This window comes from Coptis chinensis, chromosome 2, assembly GCF_015680905.1.
Source record: "Coptis chinensis isolate HL-2020 chromosome 2, ASM1568090v1, whole genome shotgun sequence".
In the NCBI taxonomy this organism is placed as follows: domain Eukaryota; kingdom Viridiplantae; phylum Streptophyta; class Magnoliopsida; order Ranunculales; family Ranunculaceae; genus Coptis; species Coptis chinensis.
Window position 1 is genome coordinate 97,050,474 of NC_141457.1, and position 19,910 is coordinate 97,070,383.

The window sequence follows — 19,910 nt, forward strand, 5'->3', positions numbered from 1 at the left end:
AGTCCGTAATTCTCCAGAGACCACAGCGAACCAGGTACCCAGCCAGCCCTCCCTAGGACAATGAAATTACATGTGCGCCATGGTAACAATAATACCCCACCCAAAGAAACCCCAATTTCAATAGAATACCTGTTGAGTGGGCATGATAGAACTACTGAGGTAAAACATAATGTACTGGAATGTAAACTGAAAGTGATTATTAGACTTCTTGTATTTCAATTGAAAAATGTGGTGGTGTTAATTTGAACAGATAGTGATGAGTGATGTAATAGGCCCATAGAGTGCGAGGATAGTTTGGCAATTTTATTATGATTATGTTTCAGGCCATGTTGGCCCAAGTCCAAGTCCAGCCCATTCGGCTTAGGTTAGGTTTGAGGAGGTTTAGAGTTTAGTATAAATAGATATTGTGCTTCCATTAGTTTTTAGGTTCAGTTGTTATTTCAGTTTATGTTGAATGAATGTTAATACAAGAGTGAGTTTTATTAAACAAATTTTTATTGAGTGAATTGTTAATTGATTGAAGCTTCCGCCAATCTTAGTTTACATCAGATAGACTTTCTGTTTGAAGTGTCATTGCACTTCAATATAGCTAGAAAACCCAACTAAAAGAATAAGCAAGAATAATATGATCCTAAGCCGGCAGGTATTGCAATTTATGTTATTTCTTTTGGCATGTAGAGCTGGCCTAGGTTTGGAGTTATACATAAATGGTAATATCTGTGCCAATTTTGTAGTGGATAGACATAGTCTAACACATCTTTTTTGTCAATGATATTTGTAGGCAGAATTTATGGAGCATGATGAGAAGCCTCTTCCCATTGATATTCGACTACTAGGTGCCCTGGCAGAAAAGGTAAGTTTCTATATGAATTCTATTGTTACATTTGTTATACATTGCGAAATATCCTCTCAAGTACTACACAAATCTTATTGAGGCAATACCTTCCATCAGTGTCGTGCATTTGCAAAGGCTCTTCATTACAAGGAAATGGAGTTTGAAGGTGCACGTTCCAAGAAGATGGATGCGAACCCTGTTGCTGTAGTAGAAGCCCTTATTCATATAAATAATCAGCTACACCAGCATGAGGTCTGTTACTAATTTTTATCAAAGTAATAATGTTTTATTTGGTTAACCATTTAGGTAAGTTTTGTCAAAGTCTTCATTTATTTGTTTGTTAATAAGTTTTATATCCTCAGGCTGCTGTTGGAATGCTGACCTATGCTCAGCAACAATTAGATGTTCAACTAAAGGAGTCCTGGTACGTATAAGGGCTGATGCATTCAAACTTGCTGAGTATTTATAATAACTTTTCTTCCTCTTTGATTGAAAGGAAAGGACTGATTGGATTGGGTGTTAATATCATATCATTAGTTCCTTAATGTTTAAAGTGTACTGATCGCTTACTGGGTGAGTCTGTAGGTATGAGAAATTGCAGCGATGGGATGATGCACTCAAAGCATACACCGCACGAGCACCTAAGACAGTCAGTCCACATCTACATTTGGATGCTACATTAGGTATGTTCAGAAAGAGAAAGTTGTTTTGTGTTGTTTTCTTTATTTTTATTATCCTCATTGAAGCCGAATACCTCGATTCTCTGATCTTGTCTGCCTGTGAAATATAAAGTCTCACATTGAAGGGAGTTGTGATTGACTAAAAGATCTCTACTGCTTATATACATCTGGGAGGTAGATCATGTCTAAGACCGCATTGGTCTTGAGGGGGTTGTTTCTACACTATAAAGGTTCCTTGGGTTTAGTGCTTTATGTGAACATATTCTTAGGTTGGTTTCAGTAGAATGAGAAAACATTTTATGGATGATGTACTTAAATTCTCGAAGCATGTGGTTGCATGGTCATGGCTTGTTCAAAGAATAGTTTGTTGATGATTTGGATTGAGTCTGTTTTGGAGTTATGACGTGGTGGTCAGGAGAGAGGAGGTTCTTGGAGACAAAAAAAAGACTTGGCTGGTAGTTGGGTGTGATCAACATACGAGCTTCATTCATCAAATGACTAGAGTCAGGAATAGGATTAATGATTTAAATCGTCTCCGTATCATGGGATCGAGGTTAGAGGTAATGATACATCGAGAGAGACTTTGGAGAGGACCTTGAGAGAGACATTGATGAGGAGAAGGTGTGGTCAGCCATTTGCAGTATGTGTTGCGATTGTGAATGGGTCCCCTACTGGTTTATTCAAGAGTTCTAGAGGTCTCACACAAGCCCTTTGTCTACCCTCCTGTTCATTTTGGTGGTGGATGTGCTGGCAAGAATGATCTTTAGGGTGAACGAGGGAGGTGTTGTAGAGGGTTTTAGAGTCAGTCAAGATAGTGTGCTCATCTCTTATCTTCACTTTGCCGATGATACCATTGTTGTTTTAGGAGATGGGATTGGGCAAGTAACGTGGTTGAGGGAATCTTGGTTGTTTTGAGCTTGTGTCTGTGTTATGCGTACTCTTACCGAAGAGCAAGGTGCTTCCTGTGGATGGAATGGAAGATGTTGAGGTGGTCGACTCTGTGCTTCGTTGTGATGTCGCGATCCTGCCTTATGAATGTCTTGGACTCCCATCCTATGGTGCAGTAGGTAGAAAGTTATTTCTCTATCAAGAGAGATATATCTGAAGGGGGTAGATGAGTGCTTAGTTGCTTACTAAGAGCACAATGCCTAATCTTTCTGTCTAATACATGTCCTTTTCTTCATCCCCATGAGTGTGGTTCCTATGATTGAATCAATCGTCAGAAATTGTCAAATTCCCACCTTGTCAATAGGAACTTGGTTCGTTTGTCTAAGAAGCTTGAGGGTTTAGGGCTTAGGAGCATCCCACTCTTTTAACGTGGCTATGTTAGGAAACTGCTGTGAGAGAGAGTTTGTGGAGGCAAGTGATTGTGTTGCTTTTTGAGTGGTCCTATTTGTATTCCATATGGGTTTGGTGGGGTATTTTAAAATGTTATTCCCAATTTTAAGAATCATTAGGTATAACCCTGGAGTTACGGGTACTATTCAGTCTTGGGAAGATCCTTGGCTAGGGTTATTGAACTTCTTATGGAAGATTACAGAACTTTGTTAAACATGTCTGAGCTCAAAGGATGTACAAGTAGCAAATGCATGGTAAGATCTAATCAAAGGATTTCTTGGAATCTTGGCGTAAAGTGGGCTTTAAATGATTTGGCCGTCAATGGGTTAGCTGCACTTATGGCTAGACTTGTCACTGTCACTGTAAACCTGAACTGACTTGACCTTGATTTGATGCTGTAGTACCCTAGTTAGATTGGTAGTTTCTATGCATTAAATAAAATAGTTGACAATTGTCATTATCATGTATTTTGAAGGGCGAATGCGTTGTCTTGCTGCATTGGCTCGTTGGGAAGAGCTTAACAATCTGTGCAAGGAGTATTGGACACCATCAGAGCCAGCATCTAGACTGGAAATGGCACCAATGGTGTGTTCTTTTCTCTTAACCCCCCCTTCCATTCCTCCTCCTCCTCCTCTTGTGTTCATCGTGGAGGCTTTTGCTTAGTTGGTCTGTTGTTATAGGCTGCTAGTGCTGCTTGGAACATGGGCGAGTGGGATCAGATGGCAGAGTACGTTTCTAGGCTGGATGATGGTGATGAAACCAAGCTCCGTGTTTTAGGAAATACTGCGGCTACTGGAGATGGAAGTAGCAATGGTACTTTCTTTAGGGCTGTTCTTTTGGTTCGTCGTGGGAAGGTTAGCGTTTCATTATCTCTTATTTTCCTTCTCTTGTCTGCCATGCTTATTCAGATGTCTAGGCATAATTTCTGTCTACATGTAACAAGTTTTCCTTTTAGTATGATGAAGCACATGATTATGTGGAGAGAGCAAGGAAATGTTTGGCAACAGAGCTTGCAGCACTGGTAATTTCTCAATCTTTCTCCTGCGTAGGCCTGTTTTTATTTATTGGACATCACATTTGAATGTTTCCCCTCCAAAAGTTTTGTACTTTAAAGGTGACCGTTCATGTTGAATGGCTCCCCATTTAATTGATCAATTGTGATTTGAAGAATATGATCTGGGGTTGGATTTGTTGGAATTGATTTTTTCGAATTCAGCTGATTCGCACTTGAAACTGGTATTTTAATAATAAAATGCGCAAGTTAGTCGAGTTTGTTTTATCTGTACGTTCTATATGTATCCAGAGAAGCTGGCTTATGCACACTCAATTCCGTCTTGAGAACACCTCGACTAACTTGCGGACTGTAGAACTTGTCTCATAGCAATTGTTAGCTGATTATCAAAGCATCTGCTTGTGGATTGTCAGCCTCATATCTCATTTACTAGTCAGCGCGAGTGACGTTCCCGCCCAAGCAGTGTGTCAGAGTCCTCTCCACTTTTAGTGTCAGCCTGGGCATGTTTCACTTGCATGCTCCAGCTCGAAGAGTTTATAAAACGTTTTCTCACAGCATTTGCATTTGCCAGCTGATTATAAAACTTGCTCTTATAGCGTTTGCTAGCTGAAAACTTGTTCAGCTGCTGAAAATTTTAAATCAAAGGAATATAGACAGCAAAGAGAACAGTATAGTAGTGAATGTACATCAATGAGAAGTCCATGAATAACATGTTTGATTCAGTTGAGTGGTATGAAAAGATGAATAGAACTGCAGAATTAGTCAGTTGGTTCGAGTGTATTAGCTGTTCTCCTTGCATTCACAAGCCGAAACACTTTGATTAAGTGCCCTAGGTGTTAACTTGTGCACTTAGTTCCACTTATTCTACATGAAAGATTCGATATTGTTGTTCACTATTTCTGGAAGCTTCTGATTTAATAACCTTGTAATAACAGTTAAGCTGGGTAAGGTTGCATGCTGCATCGAAATTAAAAAGTGCTTTGATAGCATAATTTAAACTAAAAAGTGTTTTGCACTCTTCAATATTTTAATTATTCTGCCTCACTTTGTAAACGAGTATATTATCTAGCTAGACTCCAGCTTCTTGAAATTTCACATAATGGACTTGCTTGTTCTTGCTTAGGTTCTTGAGAGCTACGATCGTGCATACACCAATATGGTTCGAGTTCAACAACTTTCAGAATTAGAGGAGGTATACCACTTAAAATCTTTTTAGTCAGTGTGCTACTTGATAATATTTAACCCAATGGTCTTACCACATTTGCTCCATAAATTTTGTTTCAATTTCTGATAGGTGATTGATTATTGTACTCTTCCGATTGACAACCCTGTTACTGAAGGGCGCCGGGCTCTAATAAGGAAGATGTGGACTGATCGGATAAAAGGAACAAAGCGTAATGTTGAGGTGAATAAGCTTATAAGTTCATGTTTACTTACCTTGAGACTTGAGTCTTGACACAAACTGTTTTTTTGTATTCCAAGCTGACACAAATTGAAACGGTATATATCCAATATATAAACAACTTAAAAAATGAAGATAAAGATAATAATAAATAAGAGAACTTTTTTCTTTTTGGCAAAAGTTTGTACCACTTGCAGATATTTTCCTAATTTTTGATACCTTTTAAACTGAATTTGACTCACTCTTTCTTTCTTCTTTCTCTTTTTGTACTTCTTCTTCAAGGGTTTAAAAAAAAATACCTGAAATTGTCTACATTGACGCACATCTGTGTATTCGACGTGAGTGATGCTGTGTCCAACACAGATTTTCTGTGAAAATATGACCTCTATGATGCGTGGGTCTGATTCTTGATGTCTGCAGGTTTGGCAAGCACTTTTGACAGTTCGGGCACTTGTGCTTCCTCCTACAGAAGACGTAGATACTTGGCTCAAGTTTGCTTCCCTTTGCCGGAAAAGTGGTAGGATTAGTCAGGCTCGATCTACTTTACTTAAGCTCTTACAGGTCTGTGGTGCTACCTACTGACACAAATACATTTCAGTATGTTGGTATAAGATCTTACTTTTGTATGAGAAGTCATGTTTTTATGTACTTGCATGCAGTATGACCCAGAAACCTCTTTGGGAAATTTTCCTTACCATGGACCTCCTCAAGTGATGTTGGCTTACTTAAAGTACCAGTGGTCTCTAGGAGAGGATCTTAAGAGAAAGGAAGCATTGCATAGGTTGCAGGTCTGCAAATCTTCTTCTTTATGCTTCTTAAGCTCTTCAATTTTGTTATCATACACATTCATTTTAGTTTTGATGAATAAAATCAGTTGGTATGGAAATTTTTTCTTATCTGTTTGCCGTTGTTGTTGTTGTTGTTTTCTCATAGGAGTTAGCTATAGAACTTTCTAGCACTTCAATGGTTTCACCAGGAACTAGTTCTTCAATTCCAAGTGTGTCCCTTGTTGCCCGTGTCTACCTGAGACTTGGAACCTGGCAGTGGGCACTTTCTCCCAAGTTGGTTGATGATTCTATACAAGGTAGTCAACATAGTTTTATGTCTTCTTGTCCTAGATTCTCTCCGTTTTGTTTATTAAATTTTTTCTATTCCTGTTTGCTGTGATTTTATTTTTGTTTGTAGATATCCTCATCGCATTTAGAAATGCCACTCAATGTGCGCCTCACTGGGCGAAAGCATGGCATACATGGGCATTGTTTAACACTGCAGTGATGTCTCATTACACTGGTAGAGGCTCCCCATCAATAGCTGGACAGTATGTCGTTGCAGCAGTTACAGGATATTTTCATTCGATTGCATGTGCAGCGACTTCAAAAGGAGCAGATGATAGTTTACAGGTGCATTCTCTATATATTTTGATCTAAGTGTTCATTATTTGTTGTAGATTTGTAATAAGTTCTTCACATTTTAATTTGATGCAATTTTTATGGTTAGAGACTCTGAATTTCTTTTAGTTAAAAAATAATACCTTCCACACCTTCAAAAGTACAAGATACTGGCCAGATGTTGCAATATATTTCTATACGTTGTTTCTTTTCTACTGGCCAGACGTTGCATGTCTTCACTTGCTTAGAACATATCATACTGGCTCGACCATACCGTATTAGATGTTTCCTAATAAATTAGTTTGATTCTGCTTACAAAGATGTAGTCTGAAATAATAAAAAATGAGTGTTACTTAAAGAGTTTTACTTTAATACTTTAGTTTAAATATGCAAAGTAAGAGATTTTACTAATCACTGATCAACCAAAATGATGTAGGCTGAGATTTCCAACCAATTCAGAAAAAAAAGAAGAAAGAACAGAAAAATATATTCTTATTAATAATGATCAAACAAAGACCAAGATCCAATGGCTATGAGAATGAAGTATTTTGATCTCATGATGTAGCTCTATTGATGGACTTATTTATTTATTCTGTGGGGTGGTGGTTTGTGGGGGGTGGATGTCTGAAAAACTCTAAATTGTTTCAGTAATATTGTTGAATGTCCAAATTGATCAGTCTATATTGTGCAATATTCATACTGAATAATGAAGGAGAATTGGATCACAATTTCGTGTGTGTTGAACTAGTATCGGTTGCTGGAACTTTCTGTCTATATCTTATTTTGACACAAACAAGGGATAGTTCGTCTATCTCATTACCTAAATATCTGACCTTGTGCAACACGAGAGTTGGATCACAATTTCATTTGTTGAACTAGTAGTGATGTATTTTACCTTCCATCATCGAGTTACTATTCAATGTTTTTGCTGTATAATTTTTATGATGACTTTGTGTGCTCCATTATTTACAGGATATTCTTCGTTTGCTTACATTGTGGTTCAACCATGGAGCTACAACAGAGGTTCAAACGGCACTTGAGAGAGGTTTTGCACATGTTAATATTGACACGTGGCTCGTAGTTTTACCTCAAATAATTGCCAGGATACATTCAAATAATCATGCTGTAAGAGAATTGATACAATCTCTTCTGGTGCGGATAGGACAGGGGCATCCACAGGTTTGCTTTATATGCACTTGTAGTTTCACTTTCCGGTTTACTTGACGACAAGAAGAAATTCATTTGCAGTAAAGGAATCCCAACCACATAGGTTTTAGAGAACTGTGTTATCTTGTCAAATCTTGGTAACGGGGTATATAGAATCAGAAAGAGAATAAAGATTTGGTGTCTTCCTCAATGTAGGAGAAGACTGCTTTTTGTATATATTTAAAGAGCAATTACAACTTACAAGATGGAGACTTGCTCTCCACAGAAGGTTGTTATGGAAAGAAATATAAACTGGTAAATATAAACAAATTAGGAAAATTGCTTACAAAATAAAATGAAACCTAATATATCCTAGCTTACGATAAAAAACCAGTCTGGTATATGGGAATGTTAATGTTGAATCAATATACGTACATTGGTATTTATTTTGGTATGATTGTCCCCTCAGTTCAGAAGCTAATGTTCTAAAAGCAATTGGCTTATCTCAAAATTCTTGTGTGTTACTCAAGTAGAAACTTTAATCAGTTCCAAGTTTCTCACTCTAAAAATTTCTTCAAAACCACTTGCGGTGAAAGCGTCAACGGTTGTAATCCCAAGCATTCGTTTATTTGTTTGTAAAAAGCCAATCAATTGTTTGAGTGAACCCCTGCCTCATTCATGATTGTTCTACAAACATCCCTCTATTTGAATGTTCCTTGTATGCCAAAAATGACTTGCTTGCTTCATTTTCTAGAGACACTCTTCGTGTTTAAATTGAATTATTTGCTCTAGATTGTTTTGTCTGGGTTGTGCACACTCTTTAGTGCTACTGCATCATCCATGTGTATTTTTTTTTTTTTTGTAATGGTATTGTTATCTGTTGTGAATAACATAACTGATTGTGTTCATATCTAATGTTATAAAAAAAATGTGTCTTTTACTGAGTCAGCACTTCCATTGTAAATTAAGATGTGACAACTGTTGAGAGCAACCATTGACTGGACAGATATAATTTATTTGCTCAAGTTCATGTACTTCATTTTTCCTGTTAAACTTCTTCTTCGATAGCAAGTCTCATAAACAGTTGAAATTCTTCCGTAACAGGCACTAATGTATCCACTACTTGTGGCGTGTAAATCAATAAGCAATTTACGCAGAGCTGCAGCTAAAGAAGTGGTTGACAAGGTTCGGCAGCATAGCGGTGCGCTTGTGGATCAGGTAGACATCCTCAATATCAGTTCTTTTCTCTTGGATTGTTTTCCTTGCACATGTTAAATTACTTTAGGATATATAGGCACAGCTTGTGTCAAGGGAGTTGATCAGGGTTGCAATACTTTGGCATGAAATGTGGCATGAAGCCCTGGAAGAAGCTAGCCGACTGTATATTGGTGAACATAACACTGAAGGGATGCTAAAAGTGTTAGAACCATTACATGAAATGCTTGAGGAGGGGGCTCAGACCATAAAAGAGGAGACTTTCATTCAGGTGGTTCAGAAGTAAACCAGAGGTGTTTCCTCTGTGATTTATGAAATATTTACATTGTTTAATATACAGAGTTTTGCGATACGTATTGAGTTGTGTTGAACATGTTATTGGCTAAATTAACTCAGTTCTGACTACCAGATTTCATTCATAAGAATATTTTATTAAAATTAGGCATATGGTCGAGAACTACTGGAGGCCTACGAATACATAATGAAATACAAGAGAACTGGAAAAGATGCTGAGCTTACTCAGGTATTGAGAATCCTTTTCTACTTTAAATATGACGCGATTTTTTGCACGAGGTACAGGAAGAAAATTTGTCATATATTATGCTAGTTAGCTTCTTCTTGTTCTGTCCTCATTCAATCTGCTCATGTTTGATTCATTATTTTCTTTGTGATTTTTTTCCCCTGGGAAAGTCCTATTTTCTTGTGTTGATTGATCGAAAGTGGACAAGAAAATTAATCTTCAACATATTACAGTCAAATTAGATACGGATACATTATTTACACTGAGTGTGGAAAGCTGACAAGTTTGAAATTACATTCACAATAAATATAGTTCCACATTTAGGATTGTACAACTTCTATAATTATTTAAGTCTCAATGTACATATAAGTATATCTCTATTGACAACACCAACAACTTAACAAGTAAACATACTAGAGTTGAGGAAACAAATGCTAGTATGAAAAGGTATGGGGTAGAGGTGTCCAAGAAGTATCATGAAGAATCGAGTGTCGGTATCGGTGTCGTATCCCGTGAATGCAGAACACATTGAACATATTGTACTATTCGGGGTATCATAGCTTAACATGCAGAAATGTCAACTAATGAATGTAATCATGTGGTACCGACATGGATTATAGAAGTATCTGTATACAAGATCAGATGGAAGTTTGTCTCATGGGCTATGAATTGCATGAGTGTATTGAACTAGTAAAATTTTTGCAGCAAGGTCTTATGAGGAAGTTCTACACCTCCATGAGAGCGATTGGATTAAATATTTGTGGTAGAATGAGGTAGGTCGTCACAATTGCATATCCTTTGGTGGTTTGATTGGGTCACATGCTCAGCTTGGATCACTTGGCAGACCTACATGGTATATATATATATATATATATATATATATATATATATATATATATATATATATCAAGTGAATCAAGGTTCATGGCACAGCCCTGAATAGTTTATAATGATGCCAATTTAAAATGTAGATTGTTTTGAGTTTGATTTAGCATCAATAGTTTCCTTAAGATATTGGTGGGGTTTGACCTACAGTATCAGAGTGACTTTCACAACATTGACGCTTATTTTATAATTGTTTTCTGATTCAGGCTTGGGATCTCTACTACCATGTATTCAGGCGCATAGATAAGCAGCTTCCTAGTCTGACTACACTAGATTTGCAGGCAAGAATCTTTCAACTTATCTCTACAGTGGACTCTATTTCCTTAAATCTTGTTGCTGGCATTCTCACTGTTTTGTGAAAATTGCAGTCTGTTTCCCCAGAGTTGTTAAAGTGTCACGATTTGGAGCTTGCTGTGCCGGGCACATACCGTGCAGGTGACTGGACATTCGAAGACTACCATCATGTGTATTTTAATTATTAGTTTGACATTCTGTAGTGACCACTTAACTGTGCACCTAACTTTATGTGTTCAGGATCACCTGTGGTTACCATTGGTTCTTTTGCACCACAGCTTGTTGTAATAACATCTAAACAGAGGCCACGGAAGCTCACAATTCATGGAAGTGATGGGGAGGACTACGCTTTTTTGCTGAAAGGACATGAAGATTTGCGGCAAGATGAACGTGTCATGCAGGTCTAGCCTTTCTACTTGTTATGCACTTTATCATCAAGAAGAATAATTGTACCTTTCAGGACTGAGCTGTTACAAGAGAATTGAAAGTTTATTTGGGATTTCACTATTTTATCGTCAATTTTTTGATTCTAAGCAAGAATGAAGTTGAGTTGATTATTCTCTTTTCAGCTTTTCGGTTTGGTAAATACCCTCCTAGAGAACTCGAGAAAAACAGCGGAGAAGGATCTTTCCATTCAACGTTATTCTGTCATACCTTTATCTCCAAACAGTGGATTAATTGAATGGGTTCCAAACTGTGATACTCTACACCATTTAATTCGAGAATACAGAGATGCCAGAAAGGTTTGCACCTGTTCACTGGATGTCTCCATACTTTTCAATCTTTTCAAGTTTGATCTCATTGTTCCGTATTCATTACAGATAACTTTGAACCAAGAGCAGAAACTCATGCTAGCTTTTGCTCCTGACTACGACCACTTGCCACTCATAGCTAAAGTGGAAGTATTCCAGCATGCTCTACAGAATACTGAAGGAAATGACTTGGCAAGGGTATGTCTAGTTTTCCTAATGACCTTTCTTACTCTCATATGTTGTGTATGTTCAAATCTCTTAGAAGCTCTGGCTCTAGATTCTTCTCTATTCTTTTCTTTAAGCTTGTTCATCCTTTGGTGTTGTGTGATGTTAGGTTCTCTGGCTAAAAAGCCGTACTTCTGAAGTCTGGTTAGACCGTAGGACCAACTATACAAGAAGCTTGGCTGTGATGAGCATGGTATGAGTTCTCAGTTGGTATATGCAGAATTTCGAATCTCACCATATTTTATTGTGTGATAGGGATAAATTGCATTCTCATTCAGGTGGGTTACCTTCTTGGATTAGGAGACCGGCATCCGAGTAATCTAATGCTGCACCGTTACAGGTGCTTCGTGTTTTCATATAGAAGGGTTTGTGCTTGTGGTATGTTAATGGTCAATTTGCGTTTGCTAAATATTAATTATATTGATTTGCAGTGGGAAGATCTTGCATATTGATTTTGGAGATTGCTTTGAAGCTTCAATGAACCGGGAGAAATTCCCTGAAAAGGTAAAACATTCAATCACTCGAACATAAATTGTAATCATAACTTTTCAATTAATATTTGTGCAGATCTCATTTAGGAATTTCATGGTTCCAAATTTAAGATTCTGGTGTTACCCTAGTGTCAGATTTTCTTTCTCTTATAAAATGTACAATTTCTGGTATGAAATGTGTCTTGAATTATGAAACAGGTTCCCTTCCGGTTGACTAGAATGCTTGTGAAAGCTATGGAGGTTAGCGGTATTGAAGGAAACTTTCGATCAACTTGTGAAAATGTGATGCAAGTCCTGCGAACCAATAAGGACAGCGTCATGGCTATGATGGAGGTACAGTTTGCTTTCTTTTGTCTTTCTTTATAAGACATGAAATTGGTCATTTTCTTAGATATAGCCAAATGATGCTGGATCTTTGGGAAGTCAATACTGATGCCTCCATGTATCTGTGTGGTTATATGAAAGATAAAGCATTGCTCAAAATCTTAGATCAATCCATTTAGGAATAGAGCATACAATCGCAACTATCTATATAACACGGGGTAAGGTTTTATAATTGGCTCATATCCTTCCAAATATAGTTGTAGCTATAGTTGGGGATTTCGGAATTGGTGGAATCCAACAGCTCCAAAAACCGGAATTCCAACGAAATTCCAAAGCTTTCTGACACAATTCGACCCCAATGGAATTCCGACAAACTGCCAGTCATTCCGATGCAGTTTTCTTGAAAACCGTAATAACTGCAATTTTTATATTCCGAACGAAATTGCGAACACTGGTTATAGCTTTGATGTGTAAAGCGTATTCAGTTTCCCAATCATGGCACAATTGGTAGATATGACAAGAACTGGGACACGTAGAGCACAAAAGAAAGCAAGTGAGCAATATGCATACTTGATGGAGAGAGATAGAAAGAGTACATATGAGAATGTGGGGCAAGAGTATTTCCTCTCTCTTTTCTATTTATATTTTCTGTGAAACTGCTGAGCAGACTTTATACCTAGTTGAATTGCCTATTGCTCTTGAGATCGAGTTTATAGAGGTCCGCCAACATTGTAAAACACACGCACCATGGTTCAAACAGATGGTCAGTATGGAGTTTATAGAGCTGACGCCTATCCTGTCTAACTAATCTGTTTACTCCTGCAAGTCCATTTTGTTTGATATTCACATATTTGTGGTACGTATTTTCAGGCTTTTGTACACGACCCCCTCATAAATTGGCGGCTGTTCAATTTTAATGAAGTCCCTCAAATGTCAAATGTGCCAAGCACTCATGCCCAACCACTTGCAAATTGTGAAGAATCTGCACCAAATAGAGAACTTGCTCATCCTCAACGTGGTGCCCGAGAAAGAGAGATTCTTCAGGTAGTACAAGTTTTACATCTGAGATACTGAACTTTTCTAGAGGTCCTGTTGGTTCATGCGTTTTTTTTTTATTGAATTCCTGTAGGCTGTCAATCAGCTCGGTGATGCTAACGAGGTTTTAAACGTGCGTGCTGTGGTTGTGATGGAAAGGATGAGTAATAAACTAACTGGGCGCGATTTTTCTAGTGGTTCTTTCATATCTGGAACTACCAGCTCTACACAGCATGCAGTAGACCACAGCACCTTGATGTCTGGTGATACTCGAGAAGTAGATCATGGTCTATCTGTTAAATTGCAAGTTCAGAAATTAATTCTGCAAGCTAGTTCTCATGAAAATTTGTGTCAGAATTATGTTGGGTAATTTCTCTGAACTAATTTCTTTCTACATTATCCATTTTCCCTTGTTTATAGTACGCCGCCACGATTTTTCAGTGTCTCTTCAAATTAGGATTTTAGCGTAAAATTTTCGGTAGACATGATTTTACCACTTTCTTCTTTTCATTGCAACTTTCAAGTCACTGTTCTGATATCTAATCCTCAGTATTTTCTTGTTTCAGGTGGTGTCCTTTCTGGTGACTGCAAGAACCAGTGTGTTTTATGTGTATATTGCTTGTACATACAAATACAAGGTGCTTTCCCCCGTTGCCAACCGAGTTGTGATATTGTAAATAGGGGTGTAAAATTAGTTAAAAGTATGTAGCTGCTTCTTGTTGAGTTCTGATATGTATATAGATGCACATAATCAATTGTAGCTTTTCATTGGCAATGTCGAGTCCTTGTTTTTAGAGTAGGAATTTCAAATTATGTACGGAGTCTGTCCATATGTAAAAATATATGCACATAATCAATTAAATCATGTTCCTTTTCATCGGAAATATCGAGACCATGAACTGTTTTCACTTTTTAGAGTAGGAACTTCAAATTCTGTACGGAGTCTGTCCCAGATATTTTGTTTTCCAATTCTTAGCATGCTGTGATAATTAAAACTTCAAATGAACTGATATATGAATGACTTGTTAGCTCCTTAGCAGAAATATGTACCTGAAGTTTATTGGCTTGTTTATTGGCCTCTCACTGGACCCGTTGCTGTCAGCTGCCTGGAAGTTGTCATTTGAGATAAATTAATTGTGTCATAATATGTTAGTAGGTAAAAAATGGTGACTTGGTTGTCAAGCAAAGGGATAAATAAATTAGGGTGAACTAGTATTACCCCCCACTAGATGAGCCAATTAGGATTTTCCCCTACTAGATGGGAAATTAGGGTCTTCCCCTAAATACACACAAAAAAATTTCGGTCAATCCACTTTGACTTTTTTTTTGTGTGTATTTAGGGGGGAGACCCTAATTGGCTCATCTAGTGGGGGGGAAATCCTAATTGGCTCATCTAGTGGAGGGGTAATACTAGTTAACCCAATAAATTATGATTTTGATGACAAACGCATGGAGAGGTTGTGCTTTACATTTTGAGGCGTTGAAAGGTGTGTTCCTCATTAATGCAAGAAGCGTTTCAGAGGATACTGGTCTTAAGATGAGGAAGAAAATGCTTCTCATTTGATGTTCGTTTCTATGACCCGATAGCCTCATAGCCTACTTTTCCTTAACAGTGCTGGAGATTGCTTAGCAGATTTTTGCTGAGGCATGATAAGTGAAAAGAATTAGCAGGGGAGTTTATCTTTAATTTTTTGTCGCTAGAAGAAAATACCAGCAAGACTTCGAGATGGATGCCTTTTATGGTTCTATGACTTCTATCTTTATTTTTTGCTTGTGCTGGTAGGAGACCTTTGTTTCTTTCTTTTTTCTCTTCTCAAATCACTAACGGGCTCAAGCTGGTTAGGGACAAACAGTTTGCATTCATGAGAACTACCGTATCGAGGGGATTTTGGAATCTGGAAAATGTTCCTTTTGGCTTGGACTGGGAGTTTATCTTATCTGAACCAGCAAGCTTATCTAGCAGAATCTTCTGCTGCTAAATGCCATTTGAGTTTGAGTTTGAGGGAACGTAGGATCATAGTCTCATACATCCAATCGCCCATTTTCAGTATAAAATTAAAGAGACTGAAAATTAACTATTTCAAATTGTCCTTTTATATTAATGAATGTCTTTTTGAATAGAAAGAAGAAAAATTATGAGGAGGCCAACAAAATTTGATACAGAAGAAGAAAGACCAATGAGGAAGTGGTTCAGTTACCAAAAGAAAAGAAAAGTGGTTCATGCTTCGAAGTTGAACTTAAAGAATCAACAACCATTAGTAGCCAACAAGTTTAGCAACAATCTCCTCAATGTTCCTATCTGAACTCCCGCCTTCATCTACTGCCTCTTTGGCCAACTTTTGGAGCTTACTAGCATTGATCTTTATATTTTCTGCTCTCTCTCCTAGTATGACTTGCTTAATACAAGCCTCAATGTCTTCCCTTGCAACGAGGCCTTTCTCATCCACCTTAGGTCTCACACCCACTTCCCATACTTCCTCTATAAACTTTGCATCAGTAAACTGATCTAGAAACTGTGGCATGGCTATCATCGGAACTCCCAAACTCACAGCTTCAACTGTTGAGTTCCATCCACAATGTGTCACGAAACACCCCACTGCCTCATGTGATAGCACCTCCAGTTGTGTACACCATGTCACAACTAAACCTTTCTCTGAAGTCGCTTCTTTGAATCTAATAGGAAGTTTGTTCTCTTCAGATGCTCTAACCACCCATATGAAGTTGGCGTTGCTTTGCTTTAAGCCCCATGCCAATTCTTCCATCTGCTCTGTATTGAGACTTGCGGCGCTGCCGAATGAAACATACACCACTGACCTTGTATCCTTTGTGTTCAGCCAGTTGATGCAGGTATCTCCAATGGATTCAAAAAGGTTGAAACCATAGTCTTTGTCACCTTCAACTCGGTTGTCTAGGTACATAGATGGTAGAGTTGGTCCTACGGTCCTTACTGGATATTGCTTCACCAGATCTTTCAACACCTATTTTGTGAAATATCTATCATTACTTTGGATTTGAAAGCATAATAAACTTAATCAACAATCATATTATTAGAAAATCATGTTTACTTCTGAAGCTGTAATAAGATCTTAACATTTATGACAATATCAAAAAAAACATAGGCATGTTTAGAGCAAGAACGCTGACCGCACAAGCCTCTAGGTGAGAGAGCCCACTTTATAAATAGAGAACGGGCCCAAAGAACAATATTGAGTTTTAATTTTGGTTTTAGTTAGGGGTGTATATAATTATAGCTCAACGACAGTTTTTGTTTAATGACATTTCTACCCTCCACTTGATGATTTTGGGCAAAAATATCTCCATTTTGGAAATTATATTTAATTACAGAGAATTGGCGATTCATATTTTAGCAACGAATTTACATGTAAAAAGGTGTATGTATGTTTTAATACACATACATAATATTATTTGTATATGTATTATACACATGCATAATAGTGTGTGCATGTGTGATATACACATGTATATATAATAGTATTTGTATGTCTGTTATACAAATACATAATGGTGTCTGCATGTTGGTATACATATATATATTGGTGTTTGCATGTGTATCGAATTATTACTCTCAAGTCCCAACTTAAAAATATCATCAACGACAACAATAATGAAATCGAGATAAATCACACGATTGATTAACATAAAATTCGAACATTTGAAGAGGAAATTCAATTGTTTGTTGAACTAGTGTCGAAATCGATCCAATTATTCTTCAATTAATAATAATCTAGAGTTGAAAATTGAAAAAATAGATTGCAAAGTGAGAATTATGTTTGTCATGAGAGAATAATATGTTTTCTTACATTTTAAATCACTAATCACAACACATGAATCAACTAGCTCAAATATGGAAACAACTTGTCTCAAATTTTTTACAAGTTTATAGTTTTTTTTTATTAGTTTTATTATTATTATTATTATTATTATTATTTATTTATTTTTTTGATAAAGAAGAAGGTAGATGTTTGTCATGGGAGAATAAGGTGTTTGTCATGAGTAAATAAAGAATTGATTGATAAAAGTGGAATAGAGATTTGGAGATTAAGAGTTTGCTCACATGAAAATTGGGTTAAGTCTAAAAAAATTCAATTTCTATTATGTTAGGATGAGAATGTTATTATTAGATAAAAAAAATAAAAATAAGACAAAATTAGAAATTTTTTGTCTTGAAACCATAATTATTAATACTGGCCGTTGATTTGTCTTGAAACTATAAATAAAAATAATCCAGTACTACAACCATAATTATTTTTCTTGTTTCATTGCTATCCGATGTGGGGCTTTCATTCGGTCCACACCCAACAATCTCTACCTTAGACCGAAATTGCCCAATCGAATGATCAGCTTTAATACCACTTGTCAGGCTTCAATGCATCAAAGCCTAGAGTCCACACATGATGCCCTCACAAATTTCTAACCCAAGCCCAATAGTGTCCCCAACCTTATGTCCTTATCCACCACTGAACCCAATTCACAGTTATGCCTCATCTATGGTGTGGGGTTTTAAAATTTAAACTAAAAAAAAGCCTTGGTACTAGAGTGTAGCTTCACTGCTATGAGGAACTATTCATGTAGTCCACACACTAAATTGGAGTGTAGTTTCACTGCTACCCTATGAGAGACCATTCATTCGGTCCACACACCAAATTGGAGTGGATGACAATCTCCACTTTGGACTGAAATTGGGCCAGCCGAACCATCAGTCCGGAGCATATTATTAATTCTCATCTAACGGGATCACTTTCAAGAGTTGCACCGGTGCCACCTTTTGTTATATGGACTCTGCACCAGTTGACTATAACGCCATATTACAATGTCTAACTCTCCCCACTTTTCATCAACTAATTGTCTAATTGCAATGCTAGGCAAACCTTACCAACATGACATTACAGTCTGAGTGGCAATGGCATAATAACTCTTTAAAGGGATCGCTTACAAACACGTTAGTGGAAATGCGTCCAGTTAATAACTTCATGATAGACTAAACTAGTAATATCTATTTGTTTATCCGTGCATTTTGACTTTTGGTCAACATACATGAATGAAAAAGAGAGCACTTACCTCATCTTCCAATTGATCAAAAGAGTTGAATAGAACCCAATCCGCTTTGTCAATGTTAGCAAACTGGGACAATATAAGTCTTAAAATAGGCGGAAACCGACCCGAATCCGAACCCATAGATGGCAAGTGATGAAGCCCAAGTTCAGGTAACGATTTCTGTATCTGTGTCGACTCACTTGAGTCCTCTTTGATGAGCTGAAGATAACTAGCAATAGTAGCACAAGACTGAGTGAAAAACGCTGCACCCGCAATGCCAAGCTCTTTAGCTACATCAAGGGACCAGGGTAGAATTGGATCGTACACTATACACTTGATTGGATGCTTGGATTCTTGATGTTTTATAATGAGATCCACTAGATTTTTAGACCCAGTAGACTGGAACCTCTCAATAAAGCCTTTGAAACCATCAGGTCCATTCAGTCCACCATGAGCTAAATCGTCGTAAATTGGTTCAAGACTGATGGATCCAACTTGGGGTGGCATGGTTTTGATGGCTGATAGGAAAATAGCTAGTGTGATTTTAATACCTTTGGAGGCTAAACGTTTTGAAAATTGGATCATTGGGTTCATGTGGCCTTGGCCATGAAAGGGTAGTACCAACACATGAGCTTTGTAAGTACCTGCATCTTCCATTTTCAGTTCTCTACTCTTTTGCTTGTTTAGTTTGAAAGCTTTAGCTATCCATATGCCGTTTTATAGGAATTTTGGAGTCAACGGTTTTTTTTGTCATGAAATGCGACTTGATAATTTAGTTTGATGATGAGCCAGAATTTATGAGTCTCTATTAATTATCACACTGTACGATGTATGCATTTATGCGACAAATGCTATTTAAAAATAAACAAAGTCGATCTATGTTCTATCAAACATTTTTTTTTTCGCCGAACCATCAAACATTTAAACAGTTGTTAACCGCAAATAATCTAGTAAATTAAAATGAACAGATGTGGTTAAAAATGCGGAGTTTGTATTATCTCAGTGGTTTGCAAAAATCTGTAATTTTCTTTACCAGCCAGAGACAGATAGACTCAAAGTAGTAAATTCTAATGACCAACTAATTTATTGCAATTTGCAAAGGCTTAAAATCTGGTGCTGCAATGTGCGGCACAAAGTGGACTGTGCATCGCAGAGTTGCAATGCGGCCGTGCAAAAAGAAAACTTATTGTAAAAATTAGATTGTACATTCACTTTCCAGAACCGTCGAGCAACGACACTGCCACTTGACAGCAAACTACTTCCAAAGTTGCATAACACCTAGTCCTGTGCAAACGGTAAAATGTGGCTCTCTT

The 19,910-nt window shown here is 37.3% G+C and overlaps 2 protein-coding genes across 5 annotated transcripts in view; one reads left to right on the plus strand and one right to left on the minus strand.

The window, feature by feature from the left end:
- The window catches only part of TOR (target of rapamycin), a 32,322-nt gene extending 17,896 nt beyond the window's left edge, over positions 1-14,426 (plus strand). For 2 of the 4 annotated variants that reach the window (XM_086590979.1, XM_086590980.1), the window contains exons 29-57: positions 782-853; positions 953-1,087; positions 1,198-1,259; positions 1,421-1,518; positions 3,329-3,438; positions 3,534-3,707; positions 3,809-3,874; positions 4,989-5,057; positions 5,160-5,270; positions 5,688-5,828; positions 5,927-6,055; positions 6,201-6,351; positions 6,453-6,667; positions 7,628-7,834; positions 8,906-9,019; positions 9,096-9,287; positions 9,459-9,539; positions 10,628-10,702; positions 10,790-10,856; positions 10,956-11,116; positions 11,285-11,458; positions 11,537-11,665; positions 11,802-11,885; positions 11,971-12,032; positions 12,124-12,196; positions 12,382-12,516; positions 13,378-13,551; positions 13,637-13,908; positions 14,109-14,426. In XM_086590979.1, the coding sequence (XP_086447105.1) occupies positions 782-853; positions 953-1,087; positions 1,198-1,259; positions 1,421-1,518; positions 3,329-3,438; positions 3,534-3,707; positions 3,809-3,874; positions 4,989-5,057; positions 5,160-5,270; positions 5,688-5,828; positions 5,927-6,055; positions 6,201-6,351; positions 6,453-6,667; positions 7,628-7,834; positions 8,906-9,019; positions 9,096-9,287; positions 9,459-9,539; positions 10,628-10,702; positions 10,790-10,856; positions 10,956-11,116; positions 11,285-11,458; positions 11,537-11,665; positions 11,802-11,885; positions 11,971-12,032; positions 12,124-12,196; positions 12,382-12,516; positions 13,378-13,551; positions 13,637-13,908; positions 14,109-14,127 (3,552 nt within the window). In that variant the 3' untranslated portion in view covers positions 14,128-14,426. Of the gene's footprint in view, positions 1-781; positions 854-952; positions 1,088-1,197; positions 1,260-1,420; positions 1,519-3,328; positions 3,439-3,533; positions 3,708-3,808; positions 3,875-4,988; positions 5,058-5,159; positions 5,271-5,687; positions 5,829-5,926; positions 6,056-6,200; positions 6,352-6,452; positions 6,668-7,627; positions 7,835-8,905; positions 9,020-9,095; positions 9,288-9,458; positions 9,540-10,241; positions 10,310-10,627; positions 10,703-10,789; positions 10,857-10,955; positions 11,117-11,284; positions 11,459-11,536; positions 11,666-11,801; positions 11,886-11,970; positions 12,033-12,123; positions 12,197-12,381; positions 12,517-13,377; positions 13,552-13,636; positions 13,909-14,108 lie in introns of all 4 variants that reach the window. The other 2 variants (XR_015212181.1, XM_086590981.1) reach the window with 2 other exon arrangements.
- Positions 14,427-15,613: 1,187 nt separating this feature from the next.
- LOC147519378 (UDP-glucosyl transferase 74CD1-like) lies at positions 15,614-19,376 on the minus strand. The gene is made up of 2 exons (XM_086590983.1): positions 18,622-19,376; positions 15,614-16,520 (listed from the first exon to the last, which is right to left on the minus strand). The coding sequence occupies exons 1-2, from the start codon at positions 19,252-19,254 to the stop codon at positions 15,798-15,800; spliced, it is 1,356 nt and encodes a 451-aa protein (XP_086447109.1). The 5' UTR covers positions 19,255-19,376; the 3' UTR covers positions 15,614-15,797.
- Between the last annotated feature and the right edge of the window lie 534 nt (positions 19,377-19,910).

What these genes read in the sequence shown, in the direction of transcription:
- LOC147519378 (XM_086590983.1), bottom strand. Translation starts at nt 19,254, where the DNA reads ATGGAAGATGCAGGTACTTACAAAGCTCATGTGTTGGTACTACCCTTT. An exon ending in TTGATCAATTGGAAGATGAG is followed by an intron (nt 16,521 to 18,621) that starts GTAAGTGCTCTC and finishes TTCACAAAATAG; the next exon opens with GTGTTGAAAGATCTGGTGAA.